Genomic DNA, 22051 nt, shown 5'->3' with positions numbered 1-22051 from the left:
GTAGGGACAGTTAACCAAGGAAGTGCTTTGCATAGAAGAAGCAACAGGAGGGAGCCTAGTCGGGGCTGCTCTCAGCTCACTGGGAAGTCTGAGAAAAGCGAGCCTAGGAAACACGTTCAAGGGGTTATCCTGGGACAAGCTGCCGCTGCTTACTGCTCCCCTGGTTGCAAGTCTCTTGGGGTCCCCTAGAGTTGAGGTGACACATTCCTGAAAGGGAAGAAAGGTGTAGGTCTGCTCTTGGGAGGGAGAGTGTGCCCTGGGTCCTTGAGAGTTCTAAAGTCTGGGAGTTTAGGAGAGGATCTTAATAGAATACTCATCAGCTCTATATTGATGTGCCAAAATGAGATTTATTCCCTTAACTTCTTCCATCCTTGGGTGTGGTTGGCACAAATGGCACTAATTGGATTTCTGCTAGTTATCTCCCTGAGTAGGGAGATTCAAGCTACTTACCCTCTGGAGGGGGGAAGCATTAAACATTTACTCCTAAGTGTCCTCAGTTAGGGAAGATAGGATCTTCTGATTTGCTAGATGGCTGTAAACTGCTTGGCCTTTTAACTGTCTCAGTTTCCCTGTTCCACTTGTCCTGGCTTACTAGCCTGCCTCACCAGGACTCTGGCTCACTGTCTCACACCCAGTTACAGCAGCCCACCAGCTGAAAGCTGGTGCACCAAGCACTGAGTGGGATGTCCTTCAACACCAGCAGTGTTCCTCAGGACTCCCCTGCAGAGTACATCTATTAATCCCCATTCCTCAGATTAGCAAACTGAGACTCAAGGAGGTCAGAATGCTATAGGATAGTAAGAAGCTAGGAAAATTCCTGGCCAAGTGGAATGGGGAAACTGAGATAGACAGCTGACCAAACTGGTCGAGCAATTTACAGCCAGGTACAGGTCCCCAGGGTGGAAAGCCCCAGGTGCCTAGCGACAGGCAAAACTGGTGCCAGACCTGGCTCCCCAGGGTGGCCTTCCTTCCCTGGCATATCCCCTGGCTACGGGGTTTAGAACTCCCTGACCTTTCCTCCCTAGAGATAACATCTAGGCCTCAGCTGTATTTCACCTCCAGGCCCAGAAAAGCAGTCAAACCAGGCAGGAGGCACTAGGGGCAATCAGTGGAGAGGATGGCCCTGAAAGGACACACCTGTAAAAGCTGATTAATTATCTATTGAAATTCTTCCTTAAGACCTCACCTGAACCCCTACTGTCTGTCTGTCTTTCTTTCTGTCCTTTGGAATCGAAGCTTTTTACTATGGGATATACACAGCACTATTGCTTTTAAGACACTTTTACATCACAACAATCTTTATTATGGAAGCTATACAGTTCTGTCCTGAAATCGACATTTATACAAAGTGACACTTAGGGATTTGTTTGGCCCCTTGGGCTAGATAGCAGTGGAGACTGACATACACATCATTAACAAGCATACTGACACTTCATCCAGTGTTAGGGTCCTCGTTTCTCCCAGTTGTGCTTTTTTTTTTTTTGGCAGATGGCTATTGCGTTTCACTTTAGTACCATATTGTGAATGCCAGAGAACCTGCATTTGCCAAGGAATAATCTCCTGAGATACAATGTCGTGAAGTAGAATGGTGTAGTCTAACTCAATGAAGTCATCACTTCTTTGCATTTGCTTGACAGTTTGAATTTTTACCATTTTATACCACGTGCTTTCAGTAGAACTCTGCTGTATTATATAATCACAGCCAACCCAGGCTAAACATTGAACTTGGCTTCATTGCTGGAGATAACATTTCCAAAACGGTCTGGAGTATTTTATGCTTTTAGTGGGTCCTTCATGGACTTGAGTTCTTAATAAAATGTGTTATCTTCTTCATCTGGGCTCTTTCCAATTTCTCCTTCAAACATAAAGGTGATTTCTGGTGCAGTACCTGGAGGATAAAGTACTTCGGCTCTGCAGTTCGCTGTCACTTGTTTTTGGATAATTTCTTCCACAGAAAACCTAAGGCAATACTGATGTCTTCTTCCTGGAATATCCTCCATGCTGGCTTTGTTTGACTGTCTGCACCAGAAACACCTGGGGGAGAGGGGAGCGCATCCCCTGACGGTAGATGATGCAGTTCTGCACCACCAAGGCCACCCTGGAGCCTGGGCAGTGGACGGGTGGGATCTCCATCCTTGGTGGGCTGCGGCAGGGAGAACACAAGTCTGTTCTAGCTTAATCAAGTTCTGCACTGCCACCACCCAGCCTGCAACTGGGTCGCCCCCAACTTCCAGCCTTTTATTTATTTATTTATTTTTAAGATTTTATTTATTTATTTTTAGAAAGAGGGGAAGGGGGGAGAAAGAGAAAGAACTATCAATGTGTGGTTGCCTCTCATGTGGCCCCCACTGGGGACCTGGCCTGCAACCCAGGCATGTGCCCTGAACTGGGAATCAAACCGGCAACACTTTGGTTTGCAGCCCGCGCTCAATCCACTGAGCTACACCAGCCAGGGCAACTTCCAGCCTTTTAAACCCTCACGCCAAAGGAACCAAAGTGGCTCTCCCTCCCGGGAGCACACCTGCACCTCTCCCTTCTCCCTCTTCTTCCACCCCACAGGCATGCATCTCCTAAACTCTAAGGGACCCCAGAAGACTTGTAACCAGGGGAGCAATGGGCAGCAGCAGCTCACCTGAGGCTTCCCAAGGCCTCCCTTTCTCTGACTCACCAATGAGCTGACAGCAGCCCCGCCTGGGCTCATTTCCTTCCTATGACTTTTCTGGGGAGCCAGAGCAGCCCTGCCTAGACTCTCTCCTGTTGCTTCTTCTATCCTAAGGCCTTCCTTGTTTCACTGTCTCCAGTTTTAATAAGTGTATTGTTAAAATCACCTGGCCTCATATTGTTAAATCTTCTCCACACGAAGTCAAGAACTCACACACTGCAGGCTGGCCTGAGGCAGACCTGCTCCAGCCCAATCCCTGTCCAACAACAAGGAGACTCTGCAGGCTACTTTGCTGGATCTGGCAGAGTTTGGAGTTGAACCCCAGTCTGCTGTGGCTGCTGAAGCCTGCTCTGACCCCATGACCTCTCTGCAGCTGTGAAACAAAGGGTGGCAGTTTGGCTGAAATGTCAAGGGTGAATGGGTGGCTCCAAGGCCGCCACAAGGGTGTGGCATAGATGGGTGAGTGTCAGGGCAAAGCTGGGAGTCAGGCTGGGCAGAGCCTGGGAGTGAGAGTTTGCTCACTTTCATGTTGTTATCCTTCTACCAAGGTCAGTGAAGCAGCTGGACCTCTGTATCCTTAGGCATCCTCACCCTCTCTGGGCCAATGCTTCTTTCAGGTTCAGCCAGTAACTAGGGCCGTGAGAGGGTTCAGCGCGCCCTCTAGTGGTTCCCAGGATGTATCAAAGCCTGAACCCCCAGGCTGGCCTTACCCTGTAGAGGCAGGAACTGAAGCTCCCACCACCCAAACCGGCCCCTGGCTGGCTCTGGGCTCCACACCACAGAATCCACCCCTGGACCCCGTCCCTATGCATGTTTCTCAGTATCAGACTCTCCGTTTCTCTGTCTTTATCCATCTCCACCTGGCCCCAGTCTGTTAGTCTGTCTGCCCATCTTGGCCTCTGTCCTTACCAGTCTCAGCCTAATCTCTTCCTCCCTCAGTCCCACTCCATCCCCAAAGCAGTACAGCTGGTGGGCAGATGAGCTGAAACAAAGTAGAAGGGTGGTGTCCTGAAAAGAACTCTAGGTTCAAAGGATGCTGGGACCTGCAAACAGAGAGAAGCTGGGGAGTCCAGCCAGGGTGATCTGTAGGATTGCTTCTGGCACCGAGATCTGGGGTGGCGTGTGAAGCCTGCTGACCGGGCAGGAGCAGGAGCTGCGTTCCAACAGGAATGTTTCAGTTCCTGGTTCTTAGTCGTAGGAGGGGAACTGGATTCTGGGAGAGGGGGCAGGAGAATGAAGCCCAAAGTGGTGCATAGAAGCCACACTTTGGTGCTGAGAGAACCCATCAAGGCCCCAGGAAGGGTCTAGCCTCTGATTACCTGCCCCTCTAGCCCCCCCGACCTCTCATTAGCTCCCTCCTTTCATGCTCAGAGGGTAGCCTAGGCCAGGGCACTTTACAGCGTCCAGAATACTTTTATTGCCATAATCAAGATGCAGCCTGCTCAGGGCCCGATATGGGACCCACCACTCACAAACACAGAGACAGATGCTGGGTATGTACACAACAGCGAAAATCCAGCGCCACCGAAACCCTGTGAGAGAGCAGCCACTCCAGCCTGGCTGTGGCTTCTACCCCATCCTAGAGGCCAGAACCAAGTCTTGGCCTCTGGCTGTCGCCCACTTGGAGAGCACTGCCACCAGGGCAGATACAGGCTCTCCAGCCCTGCTGTCACAGGGAGACCCATGCAGCATCTCTGAGGCAGACAGATCACCTGCAGAGGGGCTCCAAGGCACCTGGCTCTCACAGGGGCCCACTCACGTTTCTGAGTGAGTCCCTGAAGACTAAACACCACAGAGCTGCCTGGTGGAGGTAGGTGCTGGGCAGGGTGGGCAGGAACCCTTCCTCTCAGCCCTGTGCCAGCCCACTGGGGTGCTAGAGAAACCCTACAGTAGGGTGGCAATGTGGTGGTGGGATTAGCAAGAGGGCAGTTCAGCGAAGCTCTGAGTTGCCTCGGCCCGCTCTTGAGTTTTCTTTCTTCATCAGCATCTAAAAGGCCACGGCACTAGGTCCTGCTCTCGACCTTGAAGCACAGTCCCAGGGTGAAAGGAGCCAGCATCAATACTGTGTGCAATAACCCAGCCAAGGACATCGGAGCTCCTGAGCCACGGCCTGCAGAACTGGGGTGCCATCTGCTGCCCAATTCTGAGCTCGGCTCTTCTTGGAAGGGAGGGAGGTAGGAGTGAATGCCCCAGGGCCTGGGAACCACAGAATACACAACAACCCACCCCTGCCTGCAGGGGAACCCGGGCTGCCCCTAAAAAGCCACAGTCAGGCTGTTGAGCAGCTGGGCCACAGGGAAGCCAGCAGCTCCAGCCACCTGTGGCCAGTGTGTGGGAAGGATCACCCTAGGGAGCAGGAGCCCATCCCTGGGATCTTTGGGGGCAGGGGCCACAGCTCAGTCACATCCCTCCCAGGATGTCTGAGGGACCAAGGACTGGTGGGCAAATGTGAAACAGCCACAAGAGTAGAAGAAACACATGGCCCCTGAGTTGGGGACTGGATCCAGATGCCAGCCAATCCACCTGTGCAGCCAGTCCTGAGGTCACACCGATTCCATCAGAAGCAGCATTCTTTCCCTTAAGGGTCCCTTGAGTGAGTCCAGACTATTTCTTCCTTCCTCACTCCCACAGGAAGTGGAAGAAACAGCACTTCCCGACGGCAGATGTTTCACAACCAAGACTTATGGCCTAGGAAGGTCAGTCACAAACCACTAAACTCGTGGGCCACGGCAGCCCTGGAGGCCAAAAGAAGCAGCTGTGGCCTAGCCATCCCACAGCCCTGCCTGGCACAGGAGTCAGGGCCCAAGGAGCACGAGTTTCAGGTAGGAGAGGGTGGTGGTGTTGGCCAGCATCTCAATGTGCTCGCTGCCTGGCAGCGCCTGCAGTGACACCTGGTGTTCCTGGTGGTTGCGCCAGGTCTGGCACTGCAGGGCACTCTCCAAGTTCACAGTGCCATCGCCATCACCAAAGTAGATTTTAGGGTCGCGGTCTGGGAAGCTCTCATAATAGAAGGAGTCTGGCGTGGGGACGCCCGTACCGTAGAGGCAGTGCAGCTGCACACCAGGTGGTACTGTGGCTTCAACCAGCCCCTCTGTGTCCTGCCGCATGAGCCACCCGTCTTCGAAGCCAATGTCCTGGAAGAACCGCTGATAGTCACGCAGAGTGTAGTTGGTCGTAGGTGTGCGTACAAAGACCTTCTCGGGTGACCAGGTATAGTTGTAGGGCAGCAGCCAGCTGGTAGAGACAGCAGACCGCTGCTGCTCCCGGATCTTCAGGGGACTAATGACCGGGATCCGGTTGTTGTCCCCTGCGGGGAGAGGGCTCCAGTCAGTCTGTGCTCAGGAATGCAGGCTGGCTGGGCAGCTTGTTCATGCCCAGGGCCCCTGCTGGACCCCAGCCAGTGGCCAGTCAGCACATCAGCATCTCTACACTGTTATCGCTATAACTCCCATGCCTGCATTAGCTTTTACTGTCTCCCTTTATTTCTGCTCTAGCCCCTACTCAAGACTTGTTTCTTTCCTTCTGCGTTTAATCACCAGGGACTTAGGCAACACACACCCACAGGGCGTGTGGGCACTGTGGGCACTGACCTTATCAAAGATGAATCAGCAGGTTGCCAGCCCAGAGGCACAATTCTCCCTCTTTTTTTATTATATTAAGCTGTGCAAACGCTTTTCTTTGCCTAGGCTTAGACCTGCAGCCAGCCAGTCGTGGTCTCACACCAGCCACCTGCCTGTCACTTACCTGGGCAGCCAGGCCCTCAGACACAAGGGAAATCTGTAGACTACAGAGGAGTCCTTCTCACCCACAAGTGCCATGCCCACCGGCCAGGGAGACTTCCAGAGGGTGAGGTGAAACTTGGAAACAGGAGCCTCAGGCCCTGCCCAGGACCCATGGTCGCCCATCATTCTACCTCCCTGACGGACTGAGGGCCCACAGCGCTGACTGCTGGGCCTGGCTCTAGGACTCCTGAGGAAATGGAAGCCCCTACCTAGGGGTCCATGACTGCTCTCCTTCCCACCCCAACCCTGCTCCCAGGCTGCCAGGGCCTGAAAGTTTTCTAGCATCTGAGGCAAAGCTCTGGCTCACGGGGAGCTGCCCCACCAAGCCAGGGTCACTACTGGGAGAGGCACTGGGTCTGACCTGATCACAACGGCCAGCTGACCAACAAGCAGGTCAGGCAGCACCAGTGACTTGAAACAGAAAGCTCATCGGATGCTTGGCACAGCCCTGGCTCATGGCTGCTCAAGTGGCCATGGGGCTCATACCCAGTCCCAGCACAGGCAGGAAAGCCCTGTGGCCGCAGTTGGTAGGTTCTGACAGCCATGACAAGGCAGGTGGATTGGGGAGGAACGGAATGGGGACAAAAGGTGACTTCCCCAACTGTCTAGCAAGCAGGCCAGAACAGATCTTCACGTGCTTCCTCCCTGTGTTGCCACAGAGGCCCCTGGCTGCTACACGTGGAGCTGTCACTCACAAACAGGAAACTGAGGTCCAGCCTTCCTTCTCTGGGGAAAAGACGGGGACTAAAAGGTGAGGAGGGGGACAGGAGAGAGGGAAAAGGCGCCCCCAAAGACCTCGGGTCACACCAGGTTAAGCCAGCCAGGCCTGAGCACAGTGTGTACACCTGTGCACACGCAAGTGCCTGCCTGAGCAAGGGCTATGCCTCTCCATGCATTGTACATGGTGTGAAAAACTTACACAGGTAACGAGGGTCACCAACTAGAGAGGCGACATTACTTGGAAAAGAATACCATTCTGGAGAAAGAAGGGCTCCCCAGGAGAACACTGTAGAGGGAAAGAGAGGGTGCCACCCCCAGTATTAGTCCCCCATGCTGAGCCAGGCCGGGTCTCTTACCTGAGGCCAGGACGCGCAGGGTCTTGGCCACGCCCCCCCAGGGAGCACCCAGTGCCACAAAGGCACGGATATACTTGTCCTTCCACGCCTGTGGCTGCCGCTGCAGAAAGTAGAGCGTGTACATGTTGCCCATACTGTGGGCAACCAGCACCACGGGGCCCCCATACAGCTGGTGCATCTCCTCGATCATCTCCCGGAGGGCCAGGAAGTAGGGCCCGTTTTCATCTGCAGGCCAGAGCCAGGCAGGAGTCAGGCAGGAAGGGTCCTGGGGCCTGAACCACTGACAGATTCTCAGGCCACCCCAGGACTAGGTGGGAGGGGAGAATGCTAAAATCCAAGTGGTTTCCCCACAGGTTCAATAAAGGTAGGAAACAAAGGGGCTCCCTTCCCCTGCCTCAGACTCATCATCTCCCCCCAGGGCTCAGAGGCCCAGAAATCTTGGGGTGAAGGATGGAGAAGGACAGGACAGTTTGGCCAGGGGTGATAGATGTGTCACTACTGGGCGAGATGCCATTGGCCCAGGGTAGGGGACAGCCCAGGGCCTGTGGTGGCTGTGGCCTCCTCATCCCCACCTCCCAAGACCTCAGGGAGGAAATGAGGGTGACCACTTACTTGGGGCTCGACGCCAGTCATAAGGGGCTCCCCGGACATCCTCACCCCGTGTGTAGCCCCAGCCCACTAGGCTCTCTACCATGGTGTGGAAATAGGAACCTGTAGACACAAGTGCATAGGATTAGAGAGGGTGCGGCCAGTGCCAGCCACATATACCACACCTGCCAAGGAGACTGTGACATCTGCAGGGAGGTTTGTGAGGGAGTATTCTCTGCTCACAATGATCAGAGACAGTTCACAGCTACCTCTTCAAACTGAGTGGTTCCTCCCACTCAGGAGTCCAGCAGAACCGCCAGCCCCATTCCTTGGAGACCATGAGAAGGGCTACCTACCCACGCTGCTTTTGCTGGGGTCCAGAAACTCCAGGGAGAAGGTCTTCCCAAATCCGGGGACATTAACATCCACACCATCGGGAAACTGGGTAACCCGGGACGTCCTGTTGTAGACCAGCCTGTCAGGAAGGGATATTGAGCTGGTGAAAGACTTGACAATGAATTTGGGTGTGTCCCAACACTGCCCTGTGTCCTGAGCCCCTTGCTCAGGACACACCTGAGCAAGGTATGTGCATCCTCAGGTGTGGTCAGTTGTATAGGGGAGACCAAAAAGTCATTGTAGGGGTTCAGAGCTAGTCACCTGAGATTGCGTCTGTGAATTATTTTGAGATAAGGATAATTTTAGCTTCAGGCTCAAGAGAAACTTCTGCCCCTCCCTTTAACTACCTAGAACTTCAATTAGGGGCCTTGCCCATCATTAGAGATTATCAGCAATAATTTCTTTCTTTTAAATATTTTTTTTATTTATTTTTTGAGAGGGGAAGGGAGGGAGAAAGAGGAGAGAAACATCAGTGTGTGGTTGCCTCTCCCAGTGGCATACCCCCCACTGGGGACCTGGCCAGCAACCCAGGCATGTGCCCTGGCTGGGAATTGAACCAGCGACCCTTTGGTTCACAGGCTGGCGCTCAATCCACTGAGCCACACCAGCCAGGGCTATCCGCAATAATTTCTTTTTGACCCACCATTATGTGGTAAAGCAAACTTCTATTTACTACACACCTGTTCTTCTTATCATTCTGTAATGACCCAGTGAAGCCCAGGGCACTTACCTCAACTCTAGCTCATAATGTCTCATATACCCACGTTCTCTTTCCGTCTCTGAACCTCTCTTGCATGTGGGGGCCTCTGACTCTCTCATGTATGTGGGGTTCCCGTATATATGTATGTATTAAATTTGGTTATTTTATCTTGCTAATCTGTCTCATATCTATTTGATTATTAGACCAGCTAAAAGAACTGTGAGAGTGGAGGCAAGTTTGTTCCTCTTCCACAAAACAAAGGCAATTTATGCAGCGCCCCCCACCGAGGGTCATTCTAAAGACTGCCCCAAGGACTCCTCTCCTCAGTGTCACCCACCCCAGCATGCAGGTCTTAGATCTGTTTGGGAGAGGGATGCACCAGGCCTGGCTCTGCCATGAACATTACACTTGACCCCAAACAGCAAACTAACTTTGCAGACTCCTGTCATTCCATTGCTACGGACCCAGGTCCTGCCGCTCACCAAAATACACCACAGGGCAAAGGAGATGGTGAGAGCAACGCACAACCGAACCAGACAGAGAGACCTCCCCACCCCAGTGGCTGCTGTGTGGGTGCACGGACAAGACCTGGAGAAATGACGGGGAAAGCGTGGTGGGAGACAGGAGGAAAGCCTTATGCCAAACCGGGAGCCCTGCTCTGGCCTCCCCGATACCAAGGAGGCAAAGGTGCCCAAGAAAACACAGGCTAGACAAGCAGTCCCTGGTGGTCCTGCATTCCACCTGGCCTTAAAGATTAGCCACAGAAAGCTGACAGGATTCCCAACACTGGCCCAAATAATAGGTGCTGGTAGCCTACTCTCTCGAGGCAAGCTGTAGATTAGCCCAATGGCCACTTAGCAAAGTGCAGAAAACTGTTCCGGAAAGCCAAGGCAGCTCTGTGCTGGACGAAAGTCTGAACAGGTCAGGGGAGCAATGAAGGCAGACAAGCCCCTCTTGGTATCAGTCCGCAACTCCAATTGGTAGTAACTGAGACCGTGTCTCTGGTACAGAAATAGAAACGCAGATCAACAGCCCAGAAGTGACTCTGGTGACAAACACACCCAGAGGAGGAAAGAGTCAACAAAGCAGGAATCTTAAACAACAGGGAAGGGCAGGGTGCCTGGAGAGACAGCGAGTGCATCTCCCAGGAAAAAAAAAATGTTAATTTGTTAGATTCCATTCATCTCGTTTATTGAGCTCCAGCTGTGTTCCAGGTTCTACTGCTGTAAAAATAAAAGAGATATAGTCCCTGCCTTCAGGGAGCTCAGCCCGAGAGGGAGAACTTAGCTCGGGTCACACGACTCTACGTTTGAATCCTGGTTCTGCCCCTTATTAGCTGAGTGACCCTGGCAATTTTGTAACTGATCTTAGGTGTCCTATTCTATAAAACAGGTTTGCTATGAGACTAAATGAAAGAAAGTATGCAAAATGTACAATGTCTGTTCAATAAGCAGTAATTCTTATTATTGGGAAACATCCTTAGAAACAAGGTTTGGTGCGGGTTAGAGGGACCTGGCTCTGGATTGAAGAGGTGAGTGGGGGAAATTTATCAGGCAAAAGCTGTAGAGATAGATTCCAGGCTAAAAGAGCGGTATCTGCCTGGAGACATGGCATTCCACAGAGAACAAGCAGCTGGAGGGGCAGGTGTGGCCCAGCCAGAGGCAAGGGAAGGGGCGAGGGCCACGTTGAGGCTATAAACAGGGGCTGGAGCTTAGAAACCACAGGGAGGGCGCCAAGCACAAGGTGTACATTGCAGGAGGGTTGGGACAAGAGCAGGGGGAGAGGGAAGAAAGTTCTGGCTGGGAGAGCGCAAAGGTGGAGCCAACCAGACTGAGAAAAGGGACAGGGAGAAAGGCCAGTGACCTTGAGGTCTCCTGAGGCAGGGATAAGATGGAAATGGACTCTGGAGGTCTCTTTGGGTTGAGTTAGTGAGCAGCACCGGTTCTGGGCCCTGGCTCCCACCTGATATTGTCGATCCAGCAGTCAATGATGACAGGCAGCAGCAGTTCGAGGTTGAGCCAGAGTGTGAAGTAGCTGTCCGTTTTCTTGGAGCAGAGGTAGTGCACGACCTTCGGCTTGTCCAGCTTGGCCTCCAGCTGGTTGCCCAAATCACCAGGCACTGTATCAGGGCACAGAGCATGCATGAGGTCCTGGGCCTGACAGGCTGGAGACCCTCAAGGCTTAAACCCAAAGGTCTTTCACCATCCCAGGCTACAGTCGGCAGGGCCTGGTTCACTCTGACTGGGGTGGCAAATGGGACAGAGCACTACGCTACTTAACCAGCCACAAGTGAATCCAGAGACAGCACTCCAACACAGGCTTGTGGAAGAAGGCAATGAACAGAAACACCATTGAAAGAAGCTCATCCTGGCACCTGCTGACCTACTGAGGTCTCCAGGCTGTGCTAAAGGCCAGGCCCCAGTAAGGTTCCAAAGAGAAGATCTTCCGGAGGGCCCTAGCATCTGGGCATACCAGGACCAAGAATTGGAGACAGCTCCCCTGAAACAACACACCGTTCCAGCCACAGCCCAGTGAGGAGTGGGGAAAACCAGGCCTAAAGGATAACTTCTTTCTATCTGAACTGACCTATTGAATCTACAAAGAGCCCTGGCGGGGCCTTGTGACACTCAAACCTATCCCCATTGCTTCCCTGCCCAACATTCAGGGCCTTTTCCAGTGACCTTTCCCAGTGACCTTTCCGACCTCACCTGCTCCCACATGCCACGCTCTCAACACCTGCCGTGTGCGTCCCTACTTAGGATTCATGATCGCTGAGTGAACCACCAGTGCCGGCACTCCCGGGCACTCAGTGGGCTCAGACCGTGAACCCAGCCATGTGGAGGGCATGCACTCTCTGCGCAACGTCACAGTGTCCTGAACGCAGCCACGGGAGATAGCGGTAGCACCTGCCCTCACCCCTTTGCATGACGTGGGTGCAGAAGTAGGGAGCCCCCAGCATGACAGCCTCTGGATGACATGCCTGTGAGCTGGACACGGGAGTGCAGACACCTTGGTCATAGTCTCCACCAAAGGAAATGGCTGAAAGAGGAAGTCACCAGATCTCCTTTGCCTGGATGCCTTTCACCCTGCCCAGGCTGTGTGGGGCCCTCTAAAAATAGCAGTGGTCACTTCCTGAGCCCTTGTGCCTAGAACTAGGACAACAGCCATCCGCATGCCTCTCACCTCAAATAACACTGGGGAAGAACATCCTTATTCCGCCTACTTTGCAGATGAGGAGACTGAGGCTGGGAGAGGTAGAAATTGCTTACTACAGCCCCTTCCCCCTGCCCAGCGTCTTCTTCTGTGTCACTTCTCTGGCCTCTGCTTCCATCAGGCATTTGAGTCCCACCCATAGAAGCTGGTCACACTCGGATTGCTGATCCGTGACCAAGAACAGCTTGTCCATTGCCAGCCATGCGTTTCCTAGGATTAATGCCAATAGCCTCACTCTCTGGACAGGTTAAGATTCCAGTTGCTCTGTGACTCTGGGTAGGACCTGAGGCTCCTCTGCTCTGGCCTAGGATAACCAAGAACTGAATGACTTAATGAGCACCAATCCAGGAGAAAAGGCTGGATGCCTTTCTTGGACCACACACTTCCCATTGCCACACCCCTTTACTGAGAACTCCTTAGGCCTACACATGGCTCCCTGTGGGCCCCTAGGATAAAAGTCCATATGACCCAATCAGTCACGAGCCTGAACAATCCACTTTCCCCTACCTCCCACCCCGCCACTCCATTCCAGATACCCTGGCCGACCTCCCAGCCTCCATCTGATATGTAGTTCCCTCTGCCTGGAACTCTCCTGGCCACAGCTCCAGCTGCATACTCCAGGAAGCCTTCCCTGATTGGGTCAGTGGATTCTCTGTGCTTGCCCGGCACAGCCCTCATCTCCGGGGATCATCCTGCAAGCTTAGGAGGGCAGAGCCAAGTCTAGCCAATTCCTATGGTTAACCTGGGCCCAGCATCTTTGTGAAGCATTTACTGCCCCAAAGCTCCTGTTGGGGAACCCTTGGGACCAAACTATCCGCCAACCTTACCCTTCTGTGATCAGCATCATCCCCATTAAAATACTCCCAGTAGAAAGAGCATGGGGCCCTGGCTGGTGTGGTTCAGGGGACTGAGTGCCAGCCTGAGAACCAAAAGGTCGCTGGCTCAATTCCCAGTCAGGGCACATGCCTGGCTTGTGGGCCAGGTCCCCAGTTGGGGGCGTGCAAGAGGCAACTGATCAATGTTTCTTACCCTTTCTCTGAAAATAAATGAATAAAATCTCTAAAAAGAAAAATAAAGAAAGCATAGGGATCATGCAGACTCAGTACACTTCAGCATGCCTCTGCCTTCAGAAGTCCTGGCTGGTCACCTACACACCAGCTCTGGGTGGGAGTGACAGCCTGCCTGAGGCATCCGAGGCCCCCAACACAGATGTCTCATCCCTGCTCACCACCACAAGGAAACACTGACTCCTGTACAGTTGCCAGGGCTCAGGACCAAGAAGGGGGTAAGCAGGAGAGGTCACCTAGCCCCAACATAGTTTAGTCCAAGTAGGTCTGGAAGGATGAGTACAGGCATGCTCCCTGACATCTGCTCACACCCAGTGTCCCATCTCTTACCTCTGTCTTTAGCCATCCTCAGATTCCTCAGGGCCTCTTCCCTCAGACCCAATGCTACACATCTGACAAGTTTGGGGGGAGCCCTGGTAGCAGGGTAAGACAGCAATCCTTTCCCCAACGAGTTTCCTTTCGGTAATGCCCTCTAAAACTTTTGAGGCTGAAGGGGTCCAGGGAAACAGCTTAACAGACAAGGCCAAGTCAAGGTTAAGGACCCTTGGGGCCAACTCCGAGGCCACCTTGCCCCCAAACCGGCCCTCAGGAGTGGAGCCACAGGGCCTCAGTCTTTCCACCTAAAAAATGGGGATTAGGTGAGGCAAGTTTTGGGACTTACGTGGACAGGCAAACCGATGTACCACCTCCAACTTACCTCCATATTCTATAAGGGAAGGTGACAGATAGGTTGACCACTCCCGCGACCAGTATGGCCGGAGGTGGACGGACCCACCCAGGTGACAAGTTAGTCATACGCTCCCCCACCTCCTGCTTGGAGCAGTTGCAAATCGAGAAGACAGCCTTCCTCATCCCCACACCCAGTTCTGCCTGACGCACGAGCGAACGGACCCACGACTGGACGTGCGCCTCACCCAGGACCACCGGGGGAGGGCGTCCGGTTGGAAGCGCCGGGTCCGAGAGCAGCAGGAGGAACAGGAGGCCAACCGGTAGCAGGGGTGCGCGGCAAGGGCAGAGGTGGGGACCCATGGCGTGCGGCGGAGGGTCCAGGTCCCTGGTGTGGAATCAGAGCTCCAGGCTTGCGCCTAGGCCGGGCGCGGCGACGCGCTTAACCCCGCCGCTCACCACCGACACAGCGACGAGGCCAATAAAGGCCCGCCTCCCGCAAACGACCTGCCAATAAGGACTCGCCTCCAGCGTGTCCCGCCCAGTCGGAGCTGGCAGCCCCGCCCCAGACCATCCCCGGCTAGCTCCCTCAACAGCGCTGCGAGCCGAGCGCATCGATCGATCTATCTAGGTTCAGCTTGGCTTCCAAACTCTCCGCAACACCCGGCTCGCCGATGCTGGGTACCTAGCCCAACCCTCGGCACTTGGAAGTGTACGCTGCGAAGCCCTCACCCCCAAATCCTGGCTCCTACCTGACCTGGAATCTGGAACGAGCCTGACTGAGTGAGGATTCACGGTCCAGGGCTCGCGACGGCTGAGCGACGCTGGTCAAAGCAAGGGGAAGAAGGGAAGTAAGCACAAGGCAGTTTGGGGGCCTTAGGGGACCGGAGCTGACCAGGACCTTTGCGCAATCCCCCGCACGGGTTCTTCGCACCCTGCCCAGAAAGCACTTGGGGTGTTCAGGCAACCCCGGCCCAAGCAGGCAACCCTTTGGCAGGGTTAGGATGGGGAGGAGAGAGGCCAAGTCAGCATATTTCAATTCTGAGTGAGATGTTTGTCCCTTTTGGGGGGCGCGGAGTATGCAGTCACCCTGACAGAGGGAGCAGTTCGCGGGCAGGGTTGAGAGTGGGCTTGGGCCTTGACCCTGTGCCATAAATCATTGGCCCTCTGCCCCAGCAGAGCGGGAGGGGTGTTGGGACCTCCCAGCACAGGCAAACCTGAGGACCCAGAGAGGGACACAGACTCCCTGCGCAAAGAATCGGGGCGAACAGAACGGGCAGAGACTTGGCAGCCGGTAATATACCAGCACCACACAACACTCTGGGAGAGCGGGACCTTATGTTTGGAAACTGGAGGTCTTGATCCTCCACGTACTCTCTCCCAGAGGCCAGTCACACCCCAGTCAGCTGGTCACAAGACCTCTATGCTTCCCCTCCCCTCCCTTCCTTCCTTTGGTCAGTGACTGACCATTTCCAGCCTCTCCCAGTGCCCCTCAGTCACCATTTAGGGGGGAGGGGTGAACCTAATCACCATTTTGGCCTGCCCCTCCTGTGTTCTTACGGTGAAATACATTGGTGGACAGGGCACCCTCTTCGTTTTTAAGGTCCATCTATCTCCCACCTCAGGTTCTTCCCCAGGGACCCCCCCAAAAAAAACCACCCCTGCTTCCCTCACCTCCATGCCCGGCCTCAGCAGAGGAGCCACTGAGAACCTATCTGGCAGGCTCAGTGTGGGAGATCAGAGAGACCCTTCTGCCAGGGCTAGGGACAGACAGATCAAAAGCCAAGGGTTAAGTGGGGAGAGAATAGGGAACATGACAGCTTGGGCCACTTTGGACTAGTCTGAACGTCTAGTCAGTCTAGCAGCCTCAGGCAACCATGGTCCCCTCACAGGGTGTCTGTTGTTGGAAGAGGTTCCTGAGGTGCCCTACTCCGACAGGCCCTGCAGGTAATAGGAAGCATGGCCACTGGGGGCAGCGGGTGCCAAGGCTTGGTCAGCAATGACCCATGCTGGCACAGTGGAGAGGGGTCAGAAGGCAAGGGTTCCCCCATTTCACATGACCCCACCATCCACACGATGGCTGCAGACCTGGAGTCATCCTGGACTCTAGATACCTCCCTGACTGTCAGGCCCGAGACCAGGTGGCCATCAAGTCTTCCCAGCTCTAGCCTCTCCAAGCCAGACTACCACCATCCCCAATGGCAGCCTCCTCACTGATGTCCCACTTTATGCCCTGATTGCTGTGGGTTGTTCTCCACGTGCTAGGTTGACACCATTAAACACTGTCAAGCCCCATCGCTGTCCGCTTAACCCCTCTCGTGACCCTCCCATCACACACATCATAGTGAGTGAGGACCCTGCAGTGTATGCTGGCTGTCTGCCCCAATTTCCACTCCAGCAGCACTCTCATCTCCAACCTCAATGACTTCCTTGCTGCTTAGAACAGGGCAATCTACCCTGGCTGGTGTGGTTCAGTGGACTGAGTGCCAGCCTGCAAACCAAAGGGTCACTGGTTCAGTTCCCAATCAGGGCACATGCCTGGGTTGCAGGCCAGGTCTCCAGTGGGGGTCATGTGAGAGGCAATCACACATTGCTGTTTCTCTCCCTCTCCTTCCTCCTTTCCCCTCTCTCTAAAAATAAATCTTTAAAAAAAAAAAAAAAAGAACAGGACCTCATTCTCCCTCAGGACCTGTTGCACTGGGACCAGTTTGCAGTCCTCACTTTGGGGGGCTCAACTGAGCTCTGCGTTTTGGCCTCAGCCTAGACCTGCCTGGCTCCCGTTAAAATATAATCCCTGGAAGAGCAGGCCCGTCCCCTCTCTTGTCATGGTTGCCTCCTGCATTACTACCACCAGCACAGTTCCTGGCACAGCAGGTGCTTAACATGTGGAATGAATGAGTGATGCACCCCCTTCTCTACAACCCTCCCCCATTCCAGGATAGGGTCCTGATGCCTCTCAGACCTGGAGAAGGAGAAAAGTGACCGAGAGGTCCACAGGGCTGGATGTGAGTTCTGGAAAAGACTAGGAAATGGGGAGGGTATTCCTATGAAGGGGAACATTCTTGGCAAAGGCCAGGCGTAAGAATAAACCTGGAGACTGAAGAGCCAGGCCAGTTGTGTTTTCTTCCTCCAGTGAAAGTCCAGCCAACAACCTTCACCCCTCCTGTGATATCGGGCCCTTTGCATTCCCTCACCCTCGCCCCAGCTGCAAGCTCCCCTATGTGAACCAGGTGGGAGATAGGGCTTGGGGCAACCCAACCAAGACCAGGGCTTCTGAGCTGGTTCGGTAGCCAGAAGTGAACCCATTTGGGGGTCAACTTATTCTCCTAAAGCTCGCAGCTCAGCAGGCTCCTATTCTTCTGCTGCCACAGCCCCCCAGTGGTGAAAGGCCAAATGCTGACCCAGTCATTACAGAACCCTGGGGGAAAGGGGCCCAGAACAGGGCTTTTAACCTGACCTAGGCGTCAAGGAAGGCCAACTGGAGGAAGAATCAGAGATGGATCTTGAAGAATAAGTAGGAGTTTGTCAAGAAAACAGGGTGTTCTAGCAGGGAGCTTAGCATGTCCAGCAGCCTCAAGTCCTGAACAATCACAGCAGTGTGTCTGGAGCACATGGTGGGTGAGTGTGGAATTGACAGGTGGAGGGTCCTGAAAACCAAGCTTAAAGACGTGGGGAAAAAAGAAAAGGAAGAAACAATGAGGCCTCCCTTTCCGTTTCTGACTGCCGCCATGTCTGCCCACCTGCAATAGATGGTCGGAGGGAACTGCTCCAGCTTCCTGATCAAGAGGCACAAGTACACATGTAACACCCAGCCCATAATCTGAAGGCTCGCAACTCCTTTCGCTATAATGGGCTGATCAAGCCCAAGACGGTGGGCATGGAGCCGGAGGCCCAGGGCAAAGGCATGGTGATCATCATGAAGCAGAAATCCAGCCAGTGAAAGCCGGTCCCCTCCTACATGAGGACCACCATCAACAAGAATGCCCGGGCCACCCTGGGCAGCATCTGGCACACTATCCGCGAGAACCAGGACGGCCCGGATCTGGGCATGGCCGCCAGCCGCATCCTGCGCAAACAGAAGCCCCTGATGGTGAAGAGGACGGTGTCCCCCTTTCCTCTTCTCTAAGAGTTCCTGAGCATACCCTCCCCTCAAAGCATCTTTCAAAAAAAGTGGCCTGTATCCAGGGAGCCTCGAGCCGCGAATATTCTCAAGCCTTAGGGAGGCGGCCTGGGAGGTGGTGGCAAGGGCTTTGCCCCTTCAGCTCTCTTCCCTGAACCCAACACCTAGATCAAGCGAAAGAATCAGTGCGCCCTCTAGTGGGGCAAAGGGGCAGAGATGGGAACTCGTGGGGAGCCCAGAGCTCTTGCTACTGTGGAGGCTGGGGAGATTCCAAAGGGTATCCTAGCCCAGCAGGAGGACGCTAAGAGAGGGGATGGGCCTAGGACAGCGAGTGAGGATCACCGCAGGGGACACCAGCAAGCACCTAGCATCGAACCCTCTCCCACAGCAGGAGGGAAGGAGGGTGAGGCGGGGTTTTACACCATTCCTAGGTTCCCTGGAGGTCCACAAGAACAGCAACACTCCCCGCCCCAGGCACGAATCTCCACCCTGGTATCTGCCCGTACCAATGGCTGGAGCGTCTGCTGCCTTCGTGGTAGGACTGCCCCTAGAGTCTCGCCATGAAGAAGTGAGGCGAGGATGAGATTCTGCAAGCGTGAGGTCCCTCTGGCGGAACCAAGTTCCTTTCTCACTCATACCTGGAGTATGATTTGGGAAAGGCATCTGGCAGGACCATTGGAGCCTCACTCACCCCTCTCCAATACCTTATCTCCTATTCATTCATTTATTCATTCATTCATTCATAATTTGTGAATCCTAGTGGGTGTAGGGGACATTTATCAGTGAAATACAGACATTTCAAATTACAGAAGGAATCTCTGCTATGGAAGGAGGTGCCTTGAAAGGGGAAAGTCTGGAAGAAGAGCAGGGGTTAACTAGGGCAAGGGTGAGTTGCGAGGGAAGTAAAGAGAACAAAACTAGTGCAAAGGCCCTGTGGCCCCAGGGAAGGTGACTGTCCCTGGAATACTCAAAGGCAGACAAAGCAAGACAACCAGTCATTTATTATTATTTTTAATACTCACCCAAGGAGGTGTTTTTGATTTTAGGGGGAGAGAGAAACATCGATGTGAGAGAGAGAAATTGATCATATGCCCAGGCAACCTAGGCACATGCCCAGACTGGGAATCAAACCTACAACCCCTCCCACGCCCTGCAACTACCTTCCAACCAACTGACCCACCCCACCAGGGCTCAACCATTGATTTATTAAGTCTGGAGCAACTATAATGCTCCCTAAGTATCTTGGGGGAATTGGTTCCATGCCCTCATACCAAAATTCTGCCACTGCTCAAGTCCCTTACATAAAGTGGTGTAATATTTGCATATAACCTAGGCACTTCCTGACCTATGCTTTAAATCACATCTAGATTACTTACAATACCTAAAGTAATGTAAATGATATGTAACTAACTTATACTGTATTGTTCAGGACTCAGCTTTCTGGAATTAAAACAAAAAACTGATCTGTGGTTGGTTGAATCCACGAATACAGAACCTTGATTTCGGAGGGCCAACTGCACTATACCCCAAGCCCAGTGACAGGCACTGGGGGGGAGCCTGTCCTCAAGGATCTGGTGTTCTCGTGGGTGGGGGCTGGGGCAGGGAAACAATAAATGATTTACTAATTGGATTAGAAGTTGGTTTAGTGCTGGGGGAAAGGAAATGTGCGAGCCAAATGGGGAGCAGGAATGTGGGTTGTTTAGTATTAATGGGGTGATTTGGGAGGACCCACCTGACGATGAGTAAGAGAGCTCAACAGAGCAGATCCCTAAGGTTATTTTATTTATTTATTTTTATTGTTGTTCAGTTTCAGTTGTCCTCTAAGTTTATTTTAACGAATTGAGTTTTTCAAGGAGAGCTCAAGCCTCGGGAATTGTCATGCGGGTGGGGGCGATCGGACAGGGCCAAGGGCGTTTGGGGGAGCCGCCCACGCTGCTAGTCCCTTGCCTCAGGTTCACTATCCAGCTCGTACTTGGATACGCATGAAGGGCTCTTTAATGGGAGTGTCCTCGCTGTTAGAACGGCCAGAGAGACCACACTGGAGAGGTCGGTCACCTCGAGCGGGAGACTTCCGCCAGGCGCCGGCGTGGAGACCCGCGCTGAAGAATCGGGAAAGGCCTAGCGGGGTCTAGAGGATGAACTCAGGAGGGCACTAGGGTGGGTGAGACAGAAATCAAGCAGCACCAGGACTGCCCACGGGGGGCGCCGGGGTTCTGTCCTGTAGGAGCAGCCCAGACGAGAGCTCGACAAGGAACAGTGTAAGCCAGGAGTTTCAGGAGAGCCAGGGGGCCAGAGGTGCTGCTGGGGTGAAGGGGATCCCGGAAAAAGACCCGACTCCATTTGGCGCACGCGCACTCCAGGGGGGAGAGGGGAGGAGCCTTACCTCGTTGCGCCCAGCCTTGAGACCAAATATTTGACATTCCAAGCTTATCTGGAGGGGGGCGAAGCCCGAAAAATTACGTTTCCCCATCCCGGGTCTGATTGGCTTAGCTCTTCCGGGGGGTGGGGACAAGCGACGGTCTCGGGTGGGCGGTCCAGAGAAGGGCATCTGCGCGTGGACACAAGCCTACACCCCAAGGGGAAGCACTGGTCTCCCGAAGCCTTTGGAAGAACTACTTCCCACTCCCTCCAGGCCGCAGTGTCCTGGTGCGAGTCACTTCCGTCCCAGGCGCCTCAGTCTTTATACATCCTTCAAATGGGGACATGCTGAAGTGTGGATTCAGTGGGCAAGGCCTCGAAGGCTCCCTCCACTCCAAGCTCTTTCTCTGTCCTAAGATCCGGACGCAGCGCCCTGCTTTTCCGAAATCGCGAGGTGAGGCTTCCGCCTCAGTTTTGGCTCGGGCTTGGCAACCCCCACGTCTTTGTTCCCGCCGGGATGGAGTCCTTTCTTCCCGCCAGATTCTTATTCAGTTTCTCAGTCACATAAATGGGACAATTTGGGGAAGTCCAGGGCGGCCTGGAAATGCTCGGTAAAGGAGACTCACCAAGACCGACGAGGCGAAAGGGTGCTGGCAGCCCTTCACGTGGGACTGTCCGAATTAGGATGTTCATCCCGATGCAGAAGTTTTGCAGCCCGCACGCTCACATTACAATGTGCCGCTAGTCCCCATCCGCCATCGCGCTCACATCTCTAGGCAACAGGCCCATCGTCAAAGGGGTAGGGCCACAAAAACAGGCTGGAGTTCCCTTGTGGGCTAGGGGTGAGGCTCCAGGCCCGGACCATCCTGCTTAGCCGGGTCTACAGTTCCGCTCTCTGGAGTTGGGATGAGCAGTGGGGGTCCGCCTCTCCCTTCCTAAACAGCATCGCTAAAGCCTGTGCACCTCTCTGAACGCGCTTTGGCACCGCGGGCACTTCCTAGAACCAGTCTAAGGTCCGGCCTTCCCACCTGTATAGACAAGCCCTGCTGTGACCTCTAATGACCCCCCACGGCTGTAAATGACCTCTGGTGATCCTCCCACAGGCCTCTGGGTGATACCTGGTAACTCGGTAACCGCCCCCTTTTACCTTTGGTGACTTCTGTCACCCCCAGGCCGACCGTCGCGGCCCCCACAGCCTCTGACTCCTGGTGATTTTCACAAGTTCCATGCGACCCTTAGGATTAGAGAAAGCCTCTGGTTTTGCCCTTTTCTTGGAGGAGGCGTCATGGTTGGCGGGAGGAGGAGGAGGTCGCCCTAGAAATCAGCCGGTTGGGGAAGTGGGAGTCTGGACCCTAAGCGCGCGCCCAGGCCGGGCACGTGAGCGCGCGCGTCCTGGGATAGGTTGAGCGTCCTTTCTTCCCGG

General features: G+C 54.1%; 1 protein-coding gene and 2 pseudogenes across 4 annotated transcripts; 1 reads left to right on the top strand and 2 right to left on the bottom strand.

Annotated features, from left to right (window-relative positions):
* Window positions 1-327: 327 nt before the first annotated feature.
* Window positions 328-2133, bottom strand: LOC112300670 (latexin pseudogene; annotated as a pseudogene).
* Window positions 328-22003, bottom strand: PLA2G15 (phospholipase A2 group XV). 4 transcript variants are annotated; one of them, XM_045191773.3, is made up of 7 exons: window positions 21776-22003; window positions 20654-21400; window positions 11167-11323; window positions 8465-8583; window positions 8133-8231; window positions 7521-7745; window positions 328-5969 (listed from the first exon to the last, which is right to left on the bottom strand). In XM_045191773.3, exons 2-7 carry the CDS (start codon window positions 20688-20690, stop codon window positions 5458-5460), a joined length of 1149 nt encoding a protein of 382 aa, XP_045047708.1. In that variant the 5' UTR covers window positions 20691-21400; window positions 21776-22003; the 3' UTR covers window positions 328-5457. The 4 variants fall into 4 exon arrangements, with proteins under 4 accessions (XP_045047708.1, XP_045047707.1, XP_024411941.1 ...); XM_045191772.3 differs by having other exon boundaries at window positions 20654-22003; XM_024556173.3 differs by lacking the exons at window positions 20654-21400; window positions 21776-22003 and adding an exon at window positions 14399-14619.
* Window positions 15664-19623, top strand: LOC123479310 (large ribosomal subunit protein eL28 pseudogene; annotated as a pseudogene).
* Window positions 22004-22051: the final 48 nt, after the last annotated feature.

Source organism: Desmodus rotundus, chromosome 12 (genome assembly GCF_022682495.2).
Source record: "Desmodus rotundus isolate HL8 chromosome 12, HLdesRot8A.1, whole genome shotgun sequence".
Classification (NCBI taxonomy): Eukaryota; Metazoa; Chordata; class Mammalia; order Chiroptera; family Phyllostomidae; genus Desmodus; species Desmodus rotundus.
This window is presented reverse-complemented; position numbering and strand designations above follow the sequence as displayed.